General features: G+C 36.9%; 1 protein-coding gene and 1 long non-coding RNA gene across 2 annotated transcripts in view; both read left to right on the top strand.

The window, feature by feature from the left end:
* Positions 1–24,308, top strand: part of LOC149409752 (uncharacterized) — a 70,055-nt gene that overhangs the window by 31,486 nt on the left and 14,261 nt on the right. Inside the window, exons 11-15 of the mRNA XM_089649303.1 lie at positions 9,771–10,243; positions 16,230–17,154; positions 19,403–19,610; positions 21,788–21,902; positions 23,350–23,489. Coding sequence (XP_089505429.1) covers positions 9,771–10,243; positions 16,230–17,154; positions 19,403–19,610; positions 21,788–21,902; positions 23,350–23,489 — 1,861 coding nt within the window. The remainder of the gene's footprint in view (positions 1–9,770; positions 10,244–16,229; positions 17,155–19,402; positions 19,611–21,787; positions 21,903–23,349; positions 23,490–24,308) is intronic.
* LOC149409753 (uncharacterized) lies at positions 3,865–4,798 on the top strand. Its single transcript, XR_016305101.1, has 3 exons — positions 3,865–4,060; positions 4,160–4,247; positions 4,337–4,798. It is a non-coding gene; the product is annotated as an uncharacterized LOC149409753 (long non-coding RNA).

The raw sequence follows: 24,308 nt of genomic DNA, 5'->3' as shown, positions 1-24,308 counted from the left end.
TTAAGATAATCTCTGGAACTATACATAATCCACCTATTTTGAAAGAGATTAACTTATATGTCCCAGACAAGTATACTCGTGGAAGGTCCCATACCCTTTTTTATGCTCCAAAAGCGAGGACTTCTGCCTATCAGAACGCCCCAGTCAACAGAGCGACTGAACTGCTCAACGAGTCTGCATTGACCATCGACATTTTTAACGTAACCTACAGGCAGTTTAACAATTATCTTTTGACGTATGTCACAAAGTAGTGAAACTGACCTTTTTATGTGTTTTGCTATACTTTTTGTCTAATTTGTAATCTTCTCCATAATGTATTGGTGAATAACCGTTTTACGGAGAACATGAAAAATAAATAAATAAATAAATAAATAATCCGCAAAGAGTGCAAGGCTGATGTAAGCGTAATGAGTAAGATCAAGAAAGGGACGCTTAGATGGTTTGGGCATGTAGAGCGAATGAGCGAAGAAAGGAGTGTAAGGAGAATATACGATGCAAATGTGAATGGTAGCAGAAGTCGGGGACGCCCGAGGAAGACATGGCACGACCAAGTGAATCAGATACTTGAGTCGGGCCATGTCAAGAGTCAGAAAAATAGAAGAGTATGTATGAGACGATGTATGAATGTGAATGAGGCAAGGAGTGTGTGCCAGGACCGAGTTGTTTGGCGGTCCGTCCTCACTGCCTACCCCTGCGGAGAAACGGCGTGATGGTTAGTTAGTTAGTTAGTTAGTTAGCATAATTTGTAATCAGGCCGTGTCATATAAATCGACAATATCAAATTTAAAGGGGCATTTACAAAGAAAACACATATCTATTCATCTGGAGATGACGTCAAATAATATTCGAGAACCAATACAGGAAGAAACACAACCTCAGCCTGTTCTTCAGCAACCAAGTTGCTCTTCCCAAGAACCAGGCTGTTCCAGAAGACAAGAAACAGGCAGTACAGCTGTTTCTCTGGAAACGGTTCATCTCAACAAGCGACAAAGAACGCTGAGCTCTTTTGTTTCAAAAAGGTCACGCCGGATCAGAAGAAGAAAATCGACAATGACTTGTTGGATCTCTTTATTGAGGACTTTCAGCCATTCAGTATCGTCGAGGACAGAGGATTTCGAAAATATTCTAAATGGATTCCAGGATATGATCTTCCCAGTAGGAAAACCATATCTTCAGTCATGATACCTGCGTTATATCATAAATCCATATCGACCGTTAAAGACATTGGTTTTTTTTTATTTTTTTTTTTTTTATTATTGAATTTTTTTTTAATACATACATGGTTACATAAAATATTGAAAAATGTATAAAAAATATTGAAATAAATGTACATAATTAAAAAGAATCCCACGAAGGCGAAGCCTGAGTGTGGGTATTATAAGTATTTTTATCTTATTTATATGGTTTAAGTGGAGATACAATATCAAATATAAATTTAAGTTATTTTAAAAGAGTTACTGTGGAGATGCAATACAAGAAACTAAATCATGAAATATGCAAAATGCTGCTAATGCTGTTAGCATTTGTGTCACGACAGACATGTGGACTTCCAGGACTACGGAGAGCTACCTTGCTATAACAGGACATTATATTGACAACGACTTTAATTTCAGGAGCGTTTTATTACAGTGTACAAGTTTTCCTGGAAGCCACGCCGCAGTTCGTTTGGCCGAAGAACTCAGAAAAGGTTTAACGGTGTGGAAATTGATCGGCTTAGTAAATTTCTCCGTATCAGATAATGCAAGTAACATCACCAACGCACTCGAAGAAATTTTACAGTGGAAGCATTTCGGCTGTTTTGCGCATAAATTAAATTTAATAGTGCAGAATGTTTTAAAAAGTTTTGAAAATACCATCGAAAAAATTAAAATAATCGTTGCCCATTTCAAAAGGAGCACCCTGTTGTGCGAGAAACTTTTAAAATATCAGTCATCACAGGGTATCCAGGATCCTAAACGTCTGATCCAGCAAGTTCCAACAAGGTGGAACTCTGTGTTTTATATGCTGCGCAGATTCACAGAATTGGAAGAAGCCGTTAAAGCAACCATGGCATTAATTAACAAAGATTTGCCTTTAATCAGAGGTCATGCATGGAAAGCCTGCAAAGAGCTGTGCGAGGTTTTGGAACCATTCGATGACAGAGATGACAGCTTCAATGAGCGGTGAAAACAGTGACATGACGGGAAGCTCTGTAATCGTAGTTACTAGATGTTTACTGGGTGTATGCAGTCAATTTGAAAGATCGGATAAGTTCTGCGACCCTGTTAAAAACATAATTCTTCAACTGCAAAACGGATTAAAAGAAAGGTTCAGAAATATAGAATTCAGCACTACATTTGCTTTGTGTACTTTTCTGGATCCGAGGTACAAGTTGCACGTTTTTTCAGATGTCCACCGCTGCCAACAAAATCAAAACCCATGTTCGAGACTTGGTAGCGGCGATGATAAGTAAAAATACTGAAGTGAGACCCATTACAGCTGAATCGGTTACCACGGGCACCACGGCATCATCCGCGACATCTAAAAAAATTTCGGCCTGGAATATTTTTGATGATATTTTAGCAGAGAAATGCGTGCGGGGGAAAAGCACTCCATTATCCTAGGCAATAAAAGAATCGGATATGTATATTTTTGATAATATGCTGCCCCTGAGAAATGAAGCTGGTTTAATGAATTGCCCTCTGGATTGGTGGAAAAGACACCAACATGTGTATCCGAATCTTGCTGAAATATTTAAAAGTAAATGTAATAATGTTGGTACTTCGGTTCCATGCGAGAGGATGTTTTCAAAAACAGGAATTTTAATCAGTGAAAGGAGAGCTAGATTAACATCAAAAAAGGTCGAAATGCTCATGTTTTTGAATGTTAACAAAAGAGAATAAAAAAATATGTGTATATATTTATAATATAAATCGGTACATCGTCTGAAAACAATTGTGTGGTGATATCATTGTATGGATTATCTGACAAGTTTATTTATTAAATTTTGTTTCTGATTCTGCCTAGAAATGATATTTGTTTTACTTTGTATATTCTGTACTCGCGTAAACGGTTCTATATAAATAATGTTAAGTTAAATAGGTTAAACCCTCACTGTAAACAATATAAGATTGTAAATTTTCGTAATGTTTAGAGATACGTACCTACCTACTCGTATAATAAGAAGAATGACATGAAAATTATGTTTCCAAGAACATACTCGTAATTACTTGTCCAGGTAAATCGGGTAAACTGCCTACCAAATTAATAATAAATGACTGCAGTTTCCCCGGAATCCGGCTGCTTTGAAAAATATTTATAAATCAATTTATGTACTTAATGTATGTAATTATAACAACACTAACCATATTACCTATAAATACGACCTATTAAGAGGAACGGCTGCGGTGCCTGTTTCATACAAAATTTTAATTTGGATTTACGGCTGAAATACTAGAGTAAACTGTTTTTTTTTTTTTTTAGTTAAAAGACATGGTATATATAAAGTACGCATATGGATCAGATTTTCGATTTTTGCCTTAAATTATAGAATATAGGCCCCAAAAGATGACGATTTTACATGATTTTACGAGGCATCTTTGGCAATTTTTTGTGACCAAATGAAAGCTATTTTTTGAATAAATCTCACATATCCCGTCTCAGGCATATAATGAACTATACAATAAAATTTGAATCTTCACTGAAAAAAGTTTTATTTGCTTCAAAAGCCGAATTTGGTGGCCACAAATTCAACGTATATTTAACTAGCTTTTTTGTTATTGTCTCATTCGCACTTTCTTGAGTCGGGCTGGCTAGGGTAGGTAAGGGGGGCCGGGGGGCAGGGGCTCGGGTGAGATCGCCCGCCTAACAAATACATGCATACATACCTACGTCAATCGTCCTTAGAGTCATTTTTTATTATTATTGCTAGTGTATGTATATGTGTTAGTCGGACATTCGCAGTCAGCCCGCGCGGACATATAATTGACGAATTTGTTACTTTGTTTACGAATAATATTATTTTTAAACTCCACAGTTTTTAACCGAAGCATCCCCAAATAATTTATTTCATTCAACATGGGTAAGTAATCATTATTTGAGCATTTTTAACAATGATAATTAGGTAATGAATTAGGGTACTTACGTTATTGATTTTTATAAAATGTTATTTGTGTTTTAGGTCGAAAGTGGATACGTGGTAAGCCACCCAGTATGCACCGGAAAAAGAGGAAGTGCAATGTCAAAAAGACAGAAAGAACTCGGAACAGGTGAAAATTAAATGCAATATTTAAATCAATATTTATTATAAGTATTTATTTTTTACGGTAAAAATGTAATGTTTTTTTGTTGTTTTCAGTTCCGTAAATGATGTTGAAGATTGTCAGGCTAAATTTGCCAACAAGGATTTTTTCGATGCTAACATCGATGTGAATTGTGGGATTTTGAGCAAACGGTAAGCAAATAATTTTATTTTCACAAGAACAAACTCTCGAGAATGTACACAATAACATCAAGATACCATCTTTTGGTTAGTAGTGAGAGTTTCATTTTATTGCCGTTCAGCTTTTAGTTCTGATGACAGTGTTTTTACACATTGGTACAATTCAATATTACACCGACGATCTTTAATTAAAAGTGATTAAATTTAAGAATAAAAACCGTCCTCCATTTTTGCCTATAATTGCTTGTACTATTTTGTCGAATTTGTAAGTATAATCACTACACATATTGATCATACCTTGACAGTATAATATGCGGTCTTTTGTTTTCACGGTTTGATGCCTGATTTTTTTTCTTTTAGTACCGATGTGATTGAACCCGAAATATCGTTGCAGAAAATGTCAGACGTATCACCCGACATTGAATTCAACTGTTCATCCGATTCCAGTGACTCTTTTGAGTTAGAGGTTGAGGAAGAAGATGATCCGAACCACATCGTTACATCGAATTTAGTTGGCAGAAGAATTGTCAACATAGAATTTTTATTTGACTCTTTGTCCAAAATTGATCATTCTCCATTTGATTGCATTTTTTCACATTTTTGTTTTCAAAGGGAAATCAGGAATGGATTATACAGCGAATTTCATTTTTTATGTAAGCTTTGTGGAAAAATAGAAATTATAAAATCTGACATGCCTAAGCAAGTTGGCGGTATGCCTATCAATAATGCGATGGTTGAAGGTATTGTATGTACTGGCAACGGTTATTCCCAATTACGGGAAATATGCAGCACTATAAATATGCCTTGTATGTCGTCTTCCTTATTCTATAAACATCTGATTCAGTTGGGGGGACACTTGGAAAATTTGGCACTCGAAAAAATGATTGAAGCAGGAAAGGAAGAAAACCGATTAGCTGTGGAGAACAATGAAGTCGATGATGACGGTGTGCCACAAATCACCGTGGTTGCAGATGGTTCATGGGCAAAGCGATCGTACAAAACCAACTATAATTCGCATTCTGGTGCAGCATGCATTATTGGCTTCCGCACCAGAAAGGTCCTTTTCTGTGGTGTCCGTAATAACACTTGCTCAATTTGTGCAAAAGCGCAGAATAATGGACAAACGGTCGATGTTCCACAACATAAATGTTTTAAAAATTGGTCGGGTAGTTCTACCGCGATGGAAGCCGACATTATTGCAGAAGGCTTCCTCAAGAGCATTGAAATGCATGGGCTTAAATATTCTAAGTTGATTGGTGACGGTGGGTGATAGCAGTATCACCAGTAAGCTTAGAATGTTGATGCCATACGGTCCTAAACAGTTGATTGAGAAAATTGAATGCAAAAATCACCTACTTCGTAATTTTTGCAGTAAAATGAACTCATTGGAAAAAAAAACTAACAACTTCAAGGGGTTCGTACCAGTGATAATAAGGCAAAGGGTCTCCAGCAACAGTACGCGGCTTAGAAAAGCCATAGTTGGTGCCATGAATTACAGAAAATGCGAAAAAGACGTCATCCAAACTCAGCGGGTTCAAAATTTGCGCAACGATATCAGAAATTGTGCAAGTCATGTATTCGGCAGCCACCAAAAATGCGCTGATTATTTTTGCAAGAGGAAAAATGACTCCAATGAAATAAATTATGTTCCTGAGCTCCAAGAATGTGGCATTTGGACAGACATACAGCAACATCTATCTTACCTGGCGAACAAATCGGAAAGTCTGATTTTGAACCTCAATAATAACTATGCCGAGCAATTCAATTCTATTATTGCTAAATTCATAGGCGGCAAACGGGTCAACTTCACGTCTAGAGGATCATACCAGGCTAGGTGTTTTGGTGCTGTTATATCGTTTAATACAGATGCTGGAACTCATCAACAATTACAAAAAAAAATAACAGGCTGTAGTCCTGGCAAGTACACAAAGTCTTTGACAGAATCACGTCAAAGAGATCAAAAAAGTTCCCGCAAAAGAAAGTTAGTATATGAAAAAAAAAAACGAATCGAAAAGGAGTTGTGGTCCAGATAGACATTACGGATTGATGGAATTAGAAGAAGATATGCCACCCTCCATATTTGAAAATAAAAAAGAAATATTTTTTTCTGAATTGTATAAAGACCCCAAAGCGATTGTGGAAATGGAGCGAAAGACACTTGGTCAAAGTTGCAACACTGTTTGGCGTGTAGAAAGGCGTCAGCGTGTTACGGCTTCAGTTTTTGGAAAAATATGTAAAATGCGAATCACCACCTCATGTTTGTCCACCATTAAATCACTGTTATACTCAGATTTTGCTGGATCTGCAGCTACAAGATATGGAAAGGAAAGTGAACCTTTGGCAATATCTGCATTTGAGGCTGCTACCGATTTAAAGGTGGAAGCCTGTGGTCTTTTTATAGACGAAGAAAAATGTTTCCTTGCCGCTAGTCCGGACGGAATTGTGGACAACGATACCATTATAGAAGTTAAATGTCCATTTACTGCAGCAAGGTTAACGCCTATCGAGGCAATACTTTGCGGAAAAATAAAGTATTGCGAGTTGCGTGAAGGCAATCTATTTTTGAAAAGAATGCACAATTACTTCTTTCAAATTCAGGGGCAGCTTCACGTAACTCGCAGATTATTTTGTTATTTTGTCGTCTGGACACCGTTAGGAGTGATGTTTGAAAGAATTGAACGTGACGACCAGTTCTGGCAGAATAAAATGGATAAGCCACTGGAGACATTTTATATGGAATGTATTTTGCCAGAATTGGTCGATCCAAGATATCATCGGAAGATGCCACTTCGCGAAAGATGTTCATATTCCGAGAAACAGCTAAAGTCATAGTTTTGTTTAGATATTAGTGTTAGTTTTGTTAGATTCTACACAGTATACATTTTGTAATAATTAGTCTATCTGACGGGGTATTAGGGTACTTCACTACTATACAGCTTGTTGACAACTTATTGAGAGATTGCTAGTGAAATACGTCCTAATTGTAATTGTATTATTATATACCCGTGATTAATATCCACTTTAATTCCGTGATGTTTTAAAGATATTTTAAAGAAACTTGTATTATTTTGCTTGAACAGTTTGTGTCTTCGAAAATGCAATTTCTTTTAAACACATACGATGGTCCTCTTTGATTGTGTGATAATTTTCTGATATTTTTGTAATTATTTATTTGCTTATTTATATTGGAGTCTGTTCTTACTATACAACTACTACCTGTCCGACTTTTTTTTTATTTTTCACCTTGTGCACATGTATTGTGTAGATTATAAAATAGGATTTTTTTCAGTATAAAAAATCTGGGACTAACTACCATAAATGTATTCCTCACTGCCTAGAATGGACGGAAATAATTATACCGATTCATTGAACATTTTTAATAAAATATGCTTGATGCTATTATTCTTGCTGTTATTGTTTTATTATTGTGCTGCTATTTTATGGTTATTTTTATTTATAGTTGTATTACTTAATTTTGTTGTTCACATAATATTCTTCTTACACAACACTTAAAAATAATCTCGACCAAAATCCCAGTGAAAAAGTCAGTGCGTGTTCGGAATTATATATACAGCGACACGACTTTATAACATTCTTCCAGATAAAATAAAAAAAATGTGATTCACAAAAAAATTTCAAAGGTAATGTAAAAATTTCAAAGGTAATGTAAAAATTAAAAAATAAAAGATTATGTCAACAGTAACGGTAAGGCGTTTACCGGTGCACTTACACAAATTTTAAGTAAGTGTATATTTCTATTCTCTACAATTATATTACTTACTGTTCATATATTATTTACTGCTGTTAATTCTATGTACTTATCTAATTTATAAACTTATACACCTATTATTACTATTATTATAATTTCGTCTGTGGCTACATGTACAATGCACGTGTACAATTTCCGTATCTCCTACAATAATACACGTATCTGCTAATTTAAATGAACTAAACAAAAGGGTGATTCCCCGTTTTGATGCAAATATATTCACGCACAAAAGAAAAAAAGCATTTCTCTTTTACTGGGCTTCAATGCGTGATATTGTCAGTGCCTAACGTGTACATGCGCATATACCAATACTATTAAAGAATAGGTCGGAAGCCCTTGTATGCTGTGTCTGCTAATGGAATGAACTAAACGAAAGGGACATTTCACCGACTTCGTGCAAATATTCAAGCATTGAACTTAATTTCTTTTTTATTTAATCTCATATTATCTAACTTTTTTTGATCGCTTGCAACGTCAGCCGTACTAAAAGCCAGGTACTCCCTCTCCGTTCCCCGCTGCACGCTCCGTTAGAGAGGGACACAGGACAATAATTATTTTTGCGGGAGTCGAAATTTCGTCCGCGAAAACAACGCTCTTAAGAATGATATTTAAATAGTAAAGTTTCCACGTTTCCAACAACTCTTAATTACATGTCCAGGTAAATCTGGTAAACTGATTATTAATCCTATTATAATAAACGAGTCCGCAAAGTTTTGATAAATATTTTGAAAACCCATTTATGTACTTAATCACATAACTTCATTTTAATGATACCTAGCTATCTCGCCCCTATAGATAGCAGGGTTTTATTACTTTTATTGTTATGGACGGTAACTTACAGTTACGCTACTAACCCATTACTAATTCACACAAATAACCTCAAAAACGGCTCGTTTTTTTTCAACAGTTTGGGCAAACAGTTGACGTTTTACAAATAACAGTTCCTTTTCGTTTTTTAAAAAGAACAAAAACGCCCACCACTATTTCTTACACTGCTTAAATCATATATCTCCTCGTAATACAAAATGAGACGACTTTTATGATTCCGTCTCAGTATGTGCCACAAAAATAATAATTACTAAAAGGCACAAAAATACCCGACTACTTACTGCTGACCCTGTACAAATCTTAAATGCGCCCACTTTAGAATTTGGTAGCCATCTGAAGTATGTCTGAAGTCCCAAAATACCTAAAAAAAAACCCTTGCCTCTGCAGAAACAGGTGGTCTATTTGATTCCCCCATCTTAATAAACGGATTGTAATGTTCAGAGCACAGACGGTAGGCGAGAATGCTGTCCTTATTCTTCCAGTATTTCAATGGAAGATGCTCCGAGGAACTAGCGTCATTGATCCCTTTGGCACCGGTGCACAGTCAGGAAACAATACATGATATGGTTGACATTTGTCACATGCTTCTACAACTCATTCTTCAACTCGTTCAACAGCTCGGCTGTGGGATGATTTGCCTGCCTCTGCGTTTCCACCCTATAACATGGGTCTCTTCAAGACTCTGTGGAGTTAAATTAAATAAATGAAAACATTTCGATTGCTGTTAAAACCCAACTGCTTTGGTTTTTCTAGGAAGCGAAGCCTCTGAAAGTATCTCCCCAACAAGACCGCCATTTCGCTTCCGTGTCCAACTCGAAACACCTCCCCGAACCCCCGATGAACTACGACCTGACAAACCCGCGGACTTTGTACAACCAGCATTCTGCGAGCCTCCCGCCGATGCCGAAAAAATCTCTCAAACTCACGTTGCCGAAGCCGATAATGCACGTGCCGGACTCGAACCACATGTTCTCCAACTCGAGCCAGGATTCCGAGGATGCCGAACTCAACAACATAGCGAACTTGGCGTGCCGATCGGGCATGGCGAGCTACAGCCAGGGCTACGACAGTCAGGATTCGTTCGGGGGTGAGAATGACTATCGAGGGGAGAATGACTATCGCGTGCCCGGAGAAAGTATGGAACACGACGGCAGACAGAAAAAGAATCCGTACACCGAATTGACGAGTAATGAAAGAGGGGGCGCCGTATTGAAGATCAAATTAGGGTAAGCTTATATTTTTTAAATTATTTATAGTAACTAACCAACCATCGTACCTTTTGACCGCAGGGGTAAGCAGATAGGATGGACCGTCACACAACTCTGTCTTGGAACACACTCCTTTTTTCATTCATATTTATACATCGTCTCATACATACTTGTCTTTTATCCTGACCCCTGACCTGGCCATGGCATATTATATAATAGTTATTATTATTTATTTCTAATACATATACCTAACATTCAAATATTATTTGATACGTATTGTAGTATTATATTAACTCCTACTGTGTGGATGGCTATATTTGCAGTCCAGTGAAATTATAAATAATTATAAGCAATATTTAGTCGCCTGAAATATCAATAAATATCAGAGCACCTGACCGGACATCGGAAGGCACGCGTTCAATTCCCGTTGGCGGCATTTATTTTTACTCGGGAGATATTTTCAAGTTGTATTGATATTTCAGGCGACTAATTATTGTTTATAATTTTTATTTATTTATTTTATTTATAAATAAATTACAAACAATACAAAACAAAATGAACCTTTGTCTGTCCAACTGGGAAGGATTCCCATTTCAGGACAGCCAAATTGTGTATTTAGTACATAATATTCTTACAATGGAATGGCGATGCTGTCAAAACAACTTTTGAGGACATTGTTGATTGCATTCGAAGTGACAGGATGGTTTCTTTATCCTTGAAAGAATCGCAAAGATATAATTTATTACCAGGGTCAATTTGGATAACATTAGTAATTGCATTCAGAACAGATGAATGGTTTCTTTGGTGACATCACAAGTCTGAGATTCTTTCCAGGGCATTTTGGAGAACATTTACAATTGTATAGTTAGAATTTCCACATTTATAAATCAGTATAAGACACAGTGGTGGCTGGTCGCATAGTGCGTTCGTGTGCAGCACTATCTAAATTGTAATGGCTAAAATTAATTTATAATATCTTACTGAAGACTATAAAATCTATAAAAATCATTTAAAAATATTACTTACCAATACAATGCAATGAATATTATCAAGGAGAGCGATTTTAATCTCTCCAAGTATAAAGTATGTCCGCCGCGCGGCGCTCAAATCCCCCGTGTGCACAGATTTGCAAACGAACGAAAATACGTTTTTGTATGTATTTTTTAAAAGACTGCAAGCTCGTCAATCTACCCATTTGTACCAGGAATTCACTGATTTTCGTGTGTCACACGCCGCCGACATAACCCGATGATTGCCGAGGATTACAGATTGATGAACCTTGACCCGAGGTTACACGAAAACATCCGAAGTTCGTCGAACTTGGAACTTCATCGATAGTGGACAAAATGGATCACAGATCAGCTAACGTCGTTATCGCGAGCCGTGACGTAATTATTGTGATTGTTTTGGTATTGATTTATCGAGTAATTTAATCAAGCTAAATGCTGAACTTAATCCTTTTAATTTGTAAGTTCATAAGAAATAAAAATGAGTGTAATCAGTGTCAAATATATAAGAAATAATAACATATTTATAATAATTAAAATAAAATAACTTTGTTTAAATACCACTTTATTGTATATATTTATAACCAACCGGTTTCAGTTCAGCCCGAACCTTCATCAGGGTTAATAAAAACATATTAAATTAATTACAGAGGTGTATGGGTACTTATAGTTAAGCTGGAAGAGGGAGAGAGAACATCAACTTTGGTGGGGGTGGAAGACTTAGGTAGGAGAGAGGGGGTAAACATAGGTGCAGGAAATGGAAATATATTTAAAATGGGGCTGTTTGTTAAATCTAATTGTTTATTTAGTAAATTGATTTTATTTACTTTAAGGGATTTTTTTATCTCGAGTGCTTCTAAATTGTTGAGGCGTAGACCTATCCCGTTTCTATGTAATACTTCTACACCTGAAGGCTTATGAAATGAGTGATCTTTATCTATTAAATGTGTTGCAAATTCCGAAAAACCTATGTTGTTTAAGCATCTCAAGTGCTCAACTACCCGCGTTTGAACATTTCTTGCAGTTTTACCAATGTAAAATGCTTCGCAGTCGTTACATTTAAGTTTATAGATGCCAGAATGACTTAAATTATTTTCTTTATCTTTTGAGTTAATTAAAACTAGGTAAACTTTTAATTAACTCAAAAGATAAAGAAAATAATTTAAGTCATTCTGGCATCTATAAACTTAAATGTAACGACTGCGAAGCATTTTACATTGGTAAAACTGCAAGAAATGTTCAAACGCGGGTAGTTGAGCACTTGAGATGCTTAAACAACATAGGTTTTTCGGAATTTGCAACACATTTAATAGATAAAGATCACTCATTTCATAAGCCTTCAGGTGTAGAAGTATTACATAGAAACGGGATAGGTCTACGCCTCAACAATTTAGAAGCACTCGAGATAAAAAAATCCCTTAAAGTAAATAAAATCAATTTACTAAATAAACAATTAGATTTAACAAACAGCCCCATTTTAAATATATTTCCATTTCCTGCACCTATGTTTACCCCCTCTCTCCTACCTAAGTCTTCCACCCCCACCAAAGTTGATGTTCTCTCTCCCTCTTCCAGCTTAACTATAAGTACCCATACACCTCTGTAATTAATTTAATATGTTTTTATTAACCCTGATGAAGGTTCGGGCTGAACTGAAACCGGTTGGTTATAAATATATACAATAAAGTGGTATTTAAACAAAGTTATTTTATTTTAATTATTATAATTATGTATACCCACAAAGTGTTTGCTACAAGTGAAAAAAAAAAAAAAAAAAAAAAAAAAGAAATAATAACAGTTTGTTTGAAAATAAATTATTAATTAAAAAATTCCGGTCCACCTCGCCCAGTGCTCGTGATTAAGCAAGAGTGTAAATCTAAATCAAGAGCTTTTACTCGAGTGTTTGACAAAAAAAAACTTAATGATAAAGCTTTTTGGTTGTGTGGTTGTGACATAGTTAATCGTTTTTTTTTGTTTTTCGTGTCTTGTGTTTGGTGGAGATGCAACTTGGAGGTTGAGTGGGATTAATGATTTAACGCATCTATCAGAGAAGTCGAAAAAGCACAATTCATCTACTTTACATTTACATATGTTTGTCATATTGTTTTTATTTTGGATTGTCAGTGAACCACCACCTTTTTAGGGCAGCGGCCGCCACTGATAAGACATATGAATCCTGAATTATTCGTTATCCTTTATGCTATGCATAAAAACCTTGTCTTAACATTAGTTTATCATTAAAAATAAAATAACAGTGAACTTATGACTATCTTGAGGTGCACTGCAGTGTGCAGTGTACAAAGCTAGGTTTTTAACGCATTGAATTCTTGTTCAAGCTAATTTTGTACAAGTGTTTCTACTAATTTTCAATATTAAATTTGGTTTTGAGATATTTTCAAAATTTTGCCAGACTCATTGGGGATAAATTATGTTTGATCGTCACTTAATCGTGCCGTGTCTTCCTCAGGCATCCCTGACTTCTTCTGCCACTCGCATTCATAACATATATTCTTATACTCCTTTCTCTTTTCATCCGCTCTACATGCCCAATGCTCAGTCCTGGGGCTCTATTCCTGAATCGAGGGCGCTCGTAATCGCCGTCGAAAGTACGTACGTTGGTCGTCGTTGCTATTCCCCAAATTGGTTGAAGGTACATACTTCGACGCCAAACGTCAAAAGTCATTCCACACGACAACTACTGGGTATAACCAGTAGAAACAGGGCAGCGAGTGGTAGGTTGTTGGCGTTTCTATGGAATTGGCTGTCAAAATCTAGTCTAGCTGTCAATTTTTGTTTTACCGCGCGGATTCCGCAAATGTAAAAGTGGGTGAAAATTTCCCACTTACTAAGTCTTTATCGGAGCTTACAAGCTCAATTAACCTTCCAGCGGGCGCGTTGAGAAATTTCCCTTGAGCGGGCGCTTGTCGTAAATTTTACGTCATCGAGTTTTCTCCATGTAAGTGGTGTTTTCTTTACAAAAATGTTGGTGAATTTCTTTAAGGTTATGAAAAATGATAATAGGCAGCACTTAAAAACATAAATTTGTTGACTTTCTCAAAAAAAAAAAAAACGAAGCAACACTCTAAACATGTTAATGTTTCAAAACAAATATTTTATCGACTTATTTAGTCAGAATCAAAATTCTCATCCTTTCAATTGTTACAAAGCACCTCATCTGAAGAATGGTTCTTGCATGTAAAGGAAGGCAACGGCAACACTTCATTGATGCTGAGGATCTTTTCTTATCCAGTGCACATAACCGACAAACACCGCATTTTGGAAAGCTTCTATTTTCTTCTTCTGTTATCGGTTCAACTGCCCGACCGTAATTCACTTTGATCCCGTAATTCAGCACTTATATATTGCGGTAAATGATTGAAGTTTGATTTGATTTGATTTGACTCTAGCATATCTCGAAGCTTGATGCTTATGACTAAGTGGTAAGAGTGGGGGAAGCGATAAGGCGCGTTTGTCGTAAATTTTACGACAGCGCGCCCGCTGGAAGGTTAAGAGTTGCTTTTGGCAATTTGTAATATGTCCCGCAGCCATTTCTGTTTTGAATAACGAATAACTGTTGTCTGTTTGACAGTCACACCATAGAAATCTCAAAAACATCAGGAACATAGACAATATTCACAGGGGTGCCAATATAATCATCTCTTCTACCAACTTCGACCGTTCGACGCTCAAGAATACGTAAAATTGAAACATTCGAAAAAGTTAGTCGCGACGACTAGTAGTTTTTCACTTGAAGACGGCGCATACGAAAACAGTTGATCGTTTAACTCCAGAATCGCAGGCCAGGCCATGGTAAACAGAGTATGTAAATGTAGCATGGAGTATGTGTTGCAACAGAGTTGTGTGGCAGCCTACCCTCTCTGCCTACCTCTGTAGACATTAAAAGTGTAAGATACTCAAATTGTTTCCAGTTGAGGTTTGTGCTGTTGCTTCATTCGCGATGCTCACCTCTACAGGCTTCTGTACAAATTGTATTGGAAGTTGGTTAAGGAAGGGGCTATAAGAACATTTGTCAATGCAAGGTTTGCGCTCTTGAAGTGATATTTTGCCCTGTAAACAAAATTATTTTATCCAAGCATTAGGAGATGGTAATCGATTCGTTGCAAATACGACAATGCATTGTTATATGTAATTAGCAGACTCGTGCAAAATCACAATATATTTTAAGGCGATGCAATACGTAGTAATGCAAAATCATGTGTTTTTGGTTTGAAAATTTGGTCGCTTAGAAATGTTTCAGATGCTTTAATTAAATACTGCAAGTAGAATACATCTCGGCCTTTGAAATAATCGAGTATTTTTTAGATAAGTCTTTTTATAACCTCAGAAAAAAATAATGTATAAGGCCTATGAAAACTGCTTTAAAGGTCAAAATATCCTACTTACGAACCCATTTTCGGTTATGATTTTATTGTATAATGTGGCAAATTAAGCTATTTATAAAATGATCGAAAAAAAATGAAATATTTATGCCTGAACATCCACAAAATAAAATAAAAGGCACTTTTTTGCCATGTTTTTTTCTTGCATAAATCAAAACAGGCGGATGGTGTTAAGCGGGAATTTAAACCTTATCGCCATCTACGTAAGGGTTGTTATTGATAGCGGCTTAATTTAAAATACTACACGACGTAGTGCATCGCCTTAATTGTAAGATTTGTGAAGCTGAAAGTATTTATAAAATACTAGTGTACCCCGCAATGCTTCACTTTTGCTAATGTCTTTTTCTGGCGTCTCCGACTCCTTCCACCATTCACAACTGTATAACACAATGTTACTGTTAAAAAACTACATTACATGGACTTTAATTCTACTCCATATCTTATTCCCGTGCAGAGATATTGCTACAAGTATTCCTCACACTTTTGATAAACTTGAAAAATTAAATCAGGAATATTTCATAGCATATCAACACAGTTAAACGAAATTAGTATCTTTGATGAAATTAAAATATTAATAAGTTTAATATTTATTTTCAGCTCCCCCCCTTCAACATCAATGGATGGTTCCCCCCGCCCCCCTCCAAACCACGGCCCTCCCCCCGACTATGCCACCACCGAGCATTCTATCCTCAAATCCCACCTCATCGGCAATTCATCCACCAGTCAACTACGGCAACAACAAAAACCCTCCAACCATTGGACCATATCAAAGAGCCAAGTCAAAAACAACATAAACGACTCAACAGACGAACAAATCCTATTCACAAATGAAAATTTAACCATGCCAGGCACCTCGCATTCGACGGTAACCTCGTATGTCAGTGCGCAAATCCCGTACGACGGAAACGGGATGTTGTACGGACCGGGAATGTACGCAAACGAAGACATACACAACAACACTACCACGCAAATCGTGCAACAAGACAACAATTATGACCCAGAATACGTCATAGATCGCAAAAACAACGGAATTTTGCCGGACTATTCCCCGACGAAATCCATCAATGAATATAATACCGTCCAAAATAAAGTGGTTCCGTTTGCCGATCAGGTCAAGATAGAAGATGTTAAGACCCAATTTCACTTGGCAAGCTCTTTTGCGAACAATTCCGATCCTTATTCGCAGGGGATGAGAGCGCAGGACGGCGCGTCGCCGTTCAGCGGAGACGATTCTACCGTTTTGACCGGAACCGAGGGATACCGGTTGATGCAGGACGACGTCAAGTCCGGGAATACTGCACAAGGGAGGATGGAGATGACGGAATACGTAAGCGAGAGTCAGGTGTACGATTACGTCGATCTCAAGGGGAATTTGTACAAGTCTGAACACCTTTTGGACGTGAAAAAAGAGAATGTTGATCGCAGCGGAAGGATTTTGGGACAAGAACACGTGCAGAATATATTGGTTTATGACACTGTCAATACGCACGTTATGGAGACAAGCTTACCACCACCGGCTTATGTAAGTTATAATTTTATTTTTACTTGTTGATTGTAGGATTTATGAAGCTGAAAGTATTTATATTTTATTTTTACTTGTTGATTGTAGGATTTATGAAGCTGAAAGTATTTATATTTTATTTTTACTTGTTGATTGTAGGATTTATGAAGCTGAAAGTATTTATATTTTATTTTTACTTGTTGATTGTAGGATTTATGAAGCTGAAAGTATTTAAATTTTATAAAATGTTTTACTCAGTATCATTGCCTTTTAGAAACAAATCTTGTTAATTTTTTTTATATACAGTCGAACTTGGTTATAACGATCACGGTAATAGCGAGTTCACGGCTATAATGAGCAATTACAAAACCATATTTTAGTTCAGGCTTATCTTCATATAATTGTTGAATGTTATAGCGAGGTAGATTCACTGATATACTGAGTAAATAATTTTGTCAACACAATTTCTGAATACATGAATGGGTCGCTGGGTCTAAAAAGTAGTAGGAAATTATTCAAGAATTATTCTGGAAGTAAGTAGTAACAAACAAAGGGGCGGGAATTTCCTATCCCGTTAGGGACGGATTCATAATTTTTATGGCACTACCTGTGTAAGATTGTCGGTTATGTGAACCGTTTGCTATCCATCGGGCACAATGTAAAATTGTCATAAAATCTGCGAAATTTGAGCTTCGCACGTTGGTTCCCTTTTTACATCTTCTTTTGTATTACAACTCATCGTCAATTTTGTTTTAAAAACCAATAAATATGTTTGTGAAGGTACCTAGTTACGAGTACATCCCTGCACGGGGTAAATTTATGCCAGTGATGCACAACTTTTTCAACTTTAAGGTTTCTGTTGATCTTTGTGTTTTAAAAACCGGTTCTTCAAATTTGGTTCCATTTAGGAAATGCAGCATAAATTAACCAAAATTCTATAAAAAATGTTCTCAGCCAGGGTTTTCAAGAATTACCCCAAACATTGAGATATTTCTCTACAGCCAAGTAGAGAAATATCGGTATACCAAGTAGAGAATACGGGCCATACGGCCCGTATGAAATTGACACGCGGGCCGCAAGAATGGGGCTGCGGGTTGTGCATCACTGGTTTGTGACAAATAATTTTTTACAGCCGAAAACCAAAACAATCCCGCATTTATGACGAGTGCAATTTTACAAGCGGTAGGTAGTAGGTACAGCGCGCACAAACTAGTGATAAAAAGATATACAATTTAGTGATATTTTTCTTGGAAGCCTTGAACCAGGTAATGATAGTTATAATGTGTTGATTATTTTGAAGAGGAAATTGAGAAGCATGAAAGCAAAATCTTAAAAAAATCATTGATAATAAATTTGAGTAATATAAGTGTATTTTTCCAAATTATTTTGTTAATAGGTAATACCTACTCGTATTTTGAAAATATACTGCACATTTGCGAATATATTGATAGTAGAGGCATTTAGGTAGGTACATACGACTTTAAAAAAACCTATTTGGATATAAAGATTAACGGCTATATGGAGCAAATTTAGTTGGTCCCCTCGTGCTCGTTATAACCAAGTTTGACTGTAATTATATACGAAGACATCAGAAATTTACCTTTAGAATGAACTCATTGTCATTAGTATACTTGAAAATTCATTTGTCAAAAATTTAAACAAAAGTAATACACATTTCAAATATAAAATTACTAATTAAATAATTTTCTTAATTGTTACACACTTTATTGCTTGTATGAATTCACACAATCATCAGTTCCGATTTTGAAAATTTCTATGCAAATTTACGCAGGAATATTTCACATCACAGATAACCGAAATTAATATGTTTGATTATAATTACTCTTGATGTTAAATATTAAAACAGCTAATCCCTACTACAGGTGTGATCTAAACCGATTTATGAGGCCTTTCGGCTCCTAGGCCCCAGACAGGCTGATGATGGCGTGCCTTGTGACATTGATCTTTCGAACCCTTCATTGATTACCTGTTCAAGAACCGATATTTCCAGTTAGTTGCTGAGAGGACAATTGCTACTGGTCGTCATTTAGGCAACTCAATCTTCTGCTAATTAATTAACTTAATCCTCCATCATTGCATAAGCAACATTATCCAAGATGAAGAGGATAGTTAGATAGTTAGTTTAGTAGTTAGAACAAGATTGCATAGTCATAAAATGGAACGCAGCTAACTTCACCTCGATCCCTAGTTATTTGATAACCAGGGAATAATATATATATTATATGTACTAATCTAGTATTGTTTGTAGAATCCCCCCACCACCCCCGTGACTCCCCGCCGCACGGAGCGCCCCACCCGGCGCCGCACAGACCCCCGCCAGTCCATCTACGACTACGAGGATCTGGACGACTCGGGGGCGCTGTACATAGACGAGGCCACCCCGCCGCCACCCCCCTCGGCCAACAAGGGGCGCAGGAAGCCAAAGGAGGCTAAGGGCATCAAGATCACAATTCCAGGTGGGTGTTACACCTCATTCGGTTCTTTATTATCAGTTTGAACGGTTCCATGACAAAACAAAATACAGAAGAAAAGTGATGATAAACAAAAACCCACCTAACCTAACTAACAAAACATCATACAACCAAAACCTCTATCTCCAGGCGTGGTAGTTCATTTGAAAAAAAATGTGTGACTAGTCTTTATTAGATATTGTGAAAAATGCCCATATATTATTATCTATATCAATTTGTAGGTAGGTACGTCATGTGATACGCGACTCAAAATACATATTGTGTTAATATATTACATTGGAAATAAGTACACAATCCATGTACTTACGGGAAATTATTTTAAGGAGATTACGTTTTAATGTAGTTGTGCACAATATTAAAGTAAATAAAATAAGAGTTTGAAACGCCCGTCCGCAGTATCCAAAGATACTGGGTGCAAAGCTAAGAGTATGGTGGTTCCGTGGTGCGAAGCGACGTGATGTTTATCAATTCTATTTAAATTTAAACTTGCGATTCTATTTAACAATCATCTTTTACGTTTTTTGTTGTGTTTTATTCTTCAGCTTTATTCTACATCGATGACAACATAAGTAATTATTCCAAACCTTTCCCGAACTGCAATTGAAAAACCACCATTGTTCCACACACGACAAGCGTGTAAAATGAAAAACCGACATATGTTTATGTCACCATCTCTTTAAAACATGTAATATTCATCGTGCTGTCTCCCTCACGGCCATACCTAAGCGTTCCTAAGCTTTCTTCTGTACCTAATTTTTAGTTAGATGAAAGACGTAGTGCCATCTCGTTTATTCTATGGTGCGCATAGAGACAGCAGATGCCAAAGTCGGGGACATTCTTTAAATTGACCCAGCGAATCGAATGGACTTGCGAATGAAAGCTTCAATTAGAGACAATAGATGTCACAGCTCGCACTCGCGCTGCCGCTCGCGGCTCTGCTGTTTCGTGGTACATTTCAAATAAATTAAGAATAAGACTAGTTGTTTTGACGCACATAATTTATTATTATTGTTGTCTTATAATTTTGGGGGGTACAATTGACCTAAGAGAACCAATTGACCCTGCTCACAACGCTCCGCTTATTAACACAATTCAGACCCATAGGTACACATACACGCACTCAGCCCAACTGCTCTCAACCGCCTTTAGACTATGGCCTCCCCAAAGGTAGTGGGGAGAGGAATTGGAGATTGGAAAGATTAAGGTGGGGAAGTACCTGGCTATTCAGATTTGGTCACCAAACATGGCAAAAGCAATTTCAAGCAACGTTTCAAATCTGAATGGTGGTCTTACACCAGGTCGATACTGGGAGTATCTTCCACTCCTGAATGTGTCGCAAGTATATACAGGGTTTTCCAATAAGAGGTGTTATTTTGAATAGCCCGCTATTTCGGTAGATGTTACTTTTGGAACTGTCATTTTTTAACATTTGACAAGTAGAAACTACGCCATTAATAAAAATGGAACGATACACGCTTCAACAACGCATTAAAATTATTAAAATTCACTCGAGTGAATCAAATGCAAATCATCTTGAGTGATGATGCCCATTTCCACCTCGGTGGCTTCGTCAACAAGCAAAATTGTCACATTTGGGGCTCGGAAAACCCAAGAGTTATTGTTGAAAAGCCTCTTTATCCTCAACGTGTGACTGTTTGGTGCGGTTTATGGTCCGGCGGAGTCATTGGACCTTACTTTTTTGAAAATGAGGCTGGAGCAACAGTTACGGTGAATGGATTGCGCTATCGAGAGATGATTAATGATTTTTTATGGCCGGAATTGGATGGTATTGATCTGGACAACGTTTACTTTCAACAAGACGGCGCTACGTGCCACACAAGCAACGAAACCATTGATCTTTTACGATTGAATATCAAAATAATACCTCTTATTGGAAAACCCTTTATATTATTTTTAATGAATGAATTGTGAAATAACACAAATTAATCAAATAAAATTAATTTGCGCACGCCGGGATTTAAAGCCCTGATGTTGATGCTGACACTGTAATGATGTCCGAAACGTTACCTAAGAAAAGAGTAAGCGCGACACGGCAGAATACCCAAAAAACCATGATAATACTTTTGGCCTTGATAGTTTCAAATCATGTATGCACATAAATATAGATTACTTATTGGTGTATAATTTTGTTGTTATTCCAGCGCACGTGTTCAGACAAGAGGAGAAGCCCGTTATTCCTGGAAACTTCTTGGCTCCGAAAAATGGCATCGAATCCCTGCTGCAGGCATCCGTCTTCACCGGGTCTTCCGATAACCAGTAAGTTGACACTTACAACAGTGGGATTGCGGCATCCCAAGTTGGGGTATGTTATGAGGCTGAAGGCAGAAGGGAGGGGAAGGTTTAGATGTACTCTGCTTTTTACATCTGGTCACCAAACACGGCGAAAGCCATTTCAGAAGCTGGACGCGGATACTTTAATAGTACACAACTGCTGACCAAATAAGCGTGTGTTTTTATATTCCTATATTATATAGTTGTCACCTGTGACAGGTAAAAGCATGCATTTTTTTGAAAAACAGCGCCAAATTTTTGACAAACATTCTTTTTTTGAAAAACAGCAATGTTTGTTGGACGTAAAAGCAACACGTGCCATTGTTTCTCTATCCGCACAGACAGACTGAGCCATAGCGACGCGTGGCGGGGCAGCTAGTACCTGAAATAAACACTTTAAGTCAGTCCTTCTGATTCCCTTTTCCCAGATTCCCCTGTCTTAACACACGGATTGCAATTTTAGAGCACAGGTGTCAGGTGGGAATGCTGTCCTTGTTCCTTATGGAAGATGGTCTGAGGATCTAGGCTCATTGATCCCTTCGGCACCGGTGCATAGTCGGAAAACACTGTTGACATTTCGTCTCTCTAGTTCGTTTTTGTCCAACAGACCATTTTTGACGAAATTGAGTTAAGAATGCAGTTTTTCTCAGAAAGCATTTATTTATACGATACAAGTGAAAAAAAAAAGTGTTTACAAGACAAAGTTTGTCTTAAGTTCACCAAAATTAAACAACATTCCGAGCGTGTTTATCCAACACTTTGTCCTACATCCAAATTAAAAACGTATTTTCGGCGTAATTTTAAACATTTGGAACGAATTTTACTTAAAAATAATAATTTTAAATCACTTTAAATCATTTTAGTAAGCTTAGAATTGAGCTAATTTCATTGTATATGCGTTTTTGGTAAAAAAAACTTTGAAGCGCTATTTCTCCCGATTTACGTTTTGGTCTGTTGGATAAAACCGAACTGGAGCTACGATTTGTCACGTAAAAACGGGACGTTTCTACGACTCATTCTTGAGTTCAACAGCTCGGCTTTGGAACAATTTGACGGCTTCTGTGTTTCCTCCCTCTTACAACATGGGTCTCTTCAATACCCACGTTCACTCCTTCCTTTCCTCAAAAAGACCATCCACACAGCATCCCCAAATGACATGTGTGGAGTGTCAATTCTGAATGGCCTTTTCAGGACCGGGACGCAACTTGAACTATCTGCCATTTTGTATAATAATAAATTTAGTATATAATTGTGTAATATGCGTATAATGAAACCTAAATTTTAAAATGTATTTATTTGTTATAAGAGACTCGTGTTTCAATAGCGGAGAAGTTGATCTGCAGCCGAGCATAAGAGTCCTGAAGACAGTAATATGTAGATAAAAAGATACACATATAATTATGTTTATATCACAACTCATGAACTTTATCAGGGAACGCGACGCAGTAGCCGGAATGCTGTCCATTGGCCAGAGTTACGGGTTAGCCAGAGCGGATCCCCTACCCTCTCGGAGGTCCGTGCCCGCCACCGAAGCACCACCCATTAGAGCGGTCCACCGAGACGATGAATACGGTAAATCTTATAATTATGCCGTTAGATTATATTGTGAGTGATTACGAGTAATAGGATGCATCAGAATCATTATCATTATCAGATGCATTAGTAAAACATGTAACAGTAACATAAAACAATATACATATATCGCACTTTAAGTGAAATGACACTAAACTGCGCTATATAAATGCCATGTTATTATTATATAAAAAATAAGACAAATCACTAAAACTACATTACCAACGCTGCTTTAATTTGTAGAATTCAACAAAGTGGAAAGGTATAGATTACACTTAATTCTATAAATGGAGTCAATAAATAAATCAATAGTACCCCCAAACTTGTTGCCTATATCATGCTTCCTATTGGTTAGTGAGTGTGTCTGATAGTTGGTTGTGTATGTATTGCAGAAGAATGTCTTGTGTTCCTAGTCGTCACATGGAATTTAATTGTGGCAATGATGGCAGGACTGTCAATTAAGTTGTTTGATTCTGTGTAACACAACCAAGTCTGACATAATTCTCCTTTCAAACAGTGTTGTTAGATGCAATTGATTCATCAAACTGACCTAATTAATGTATTCAATCGGAATTTTGAGCTTAAAATTTACGTACCTGTAGAAAGTTGGATGCTTCTCTACGCCAAAGAGAATAGTCAGGAAACTCAGCAGAAGATTTAACAGATTTATTGTTGAAACAAATTAATTACAAACAGAATAACGTTATGCCGTATCGGACTTGTTGGGTGGAATGATGCAAGTACTTAGGTCCTCCTCTGCTTATATAAGTGATGATTCCTTTGTTCTTGTCTTACACGGGTTGTAGCAAAGCGTCTGGA

The sequence above is a fragment of the Hesperophylax consimilis genome, chromosome 29 (genome assembly GCF_061612785.1).
Source record: "Hesperophylax consimilis isolate HC1 chromosome 29, BYU_Hcon_1.0, whole genome shotgun sequence".
NCBI lineage: Eukaryota > Metazoa > Arthropoda > Insecta > Trichoptera > Limnephilidae > Hesperophylax > Hesperophylax consimilis.
The sequence above is the reverse complement of the archived record's forward strand: the minus strand, read 5'-3'. Positions and strand labels throughout refer to the sequence as shown.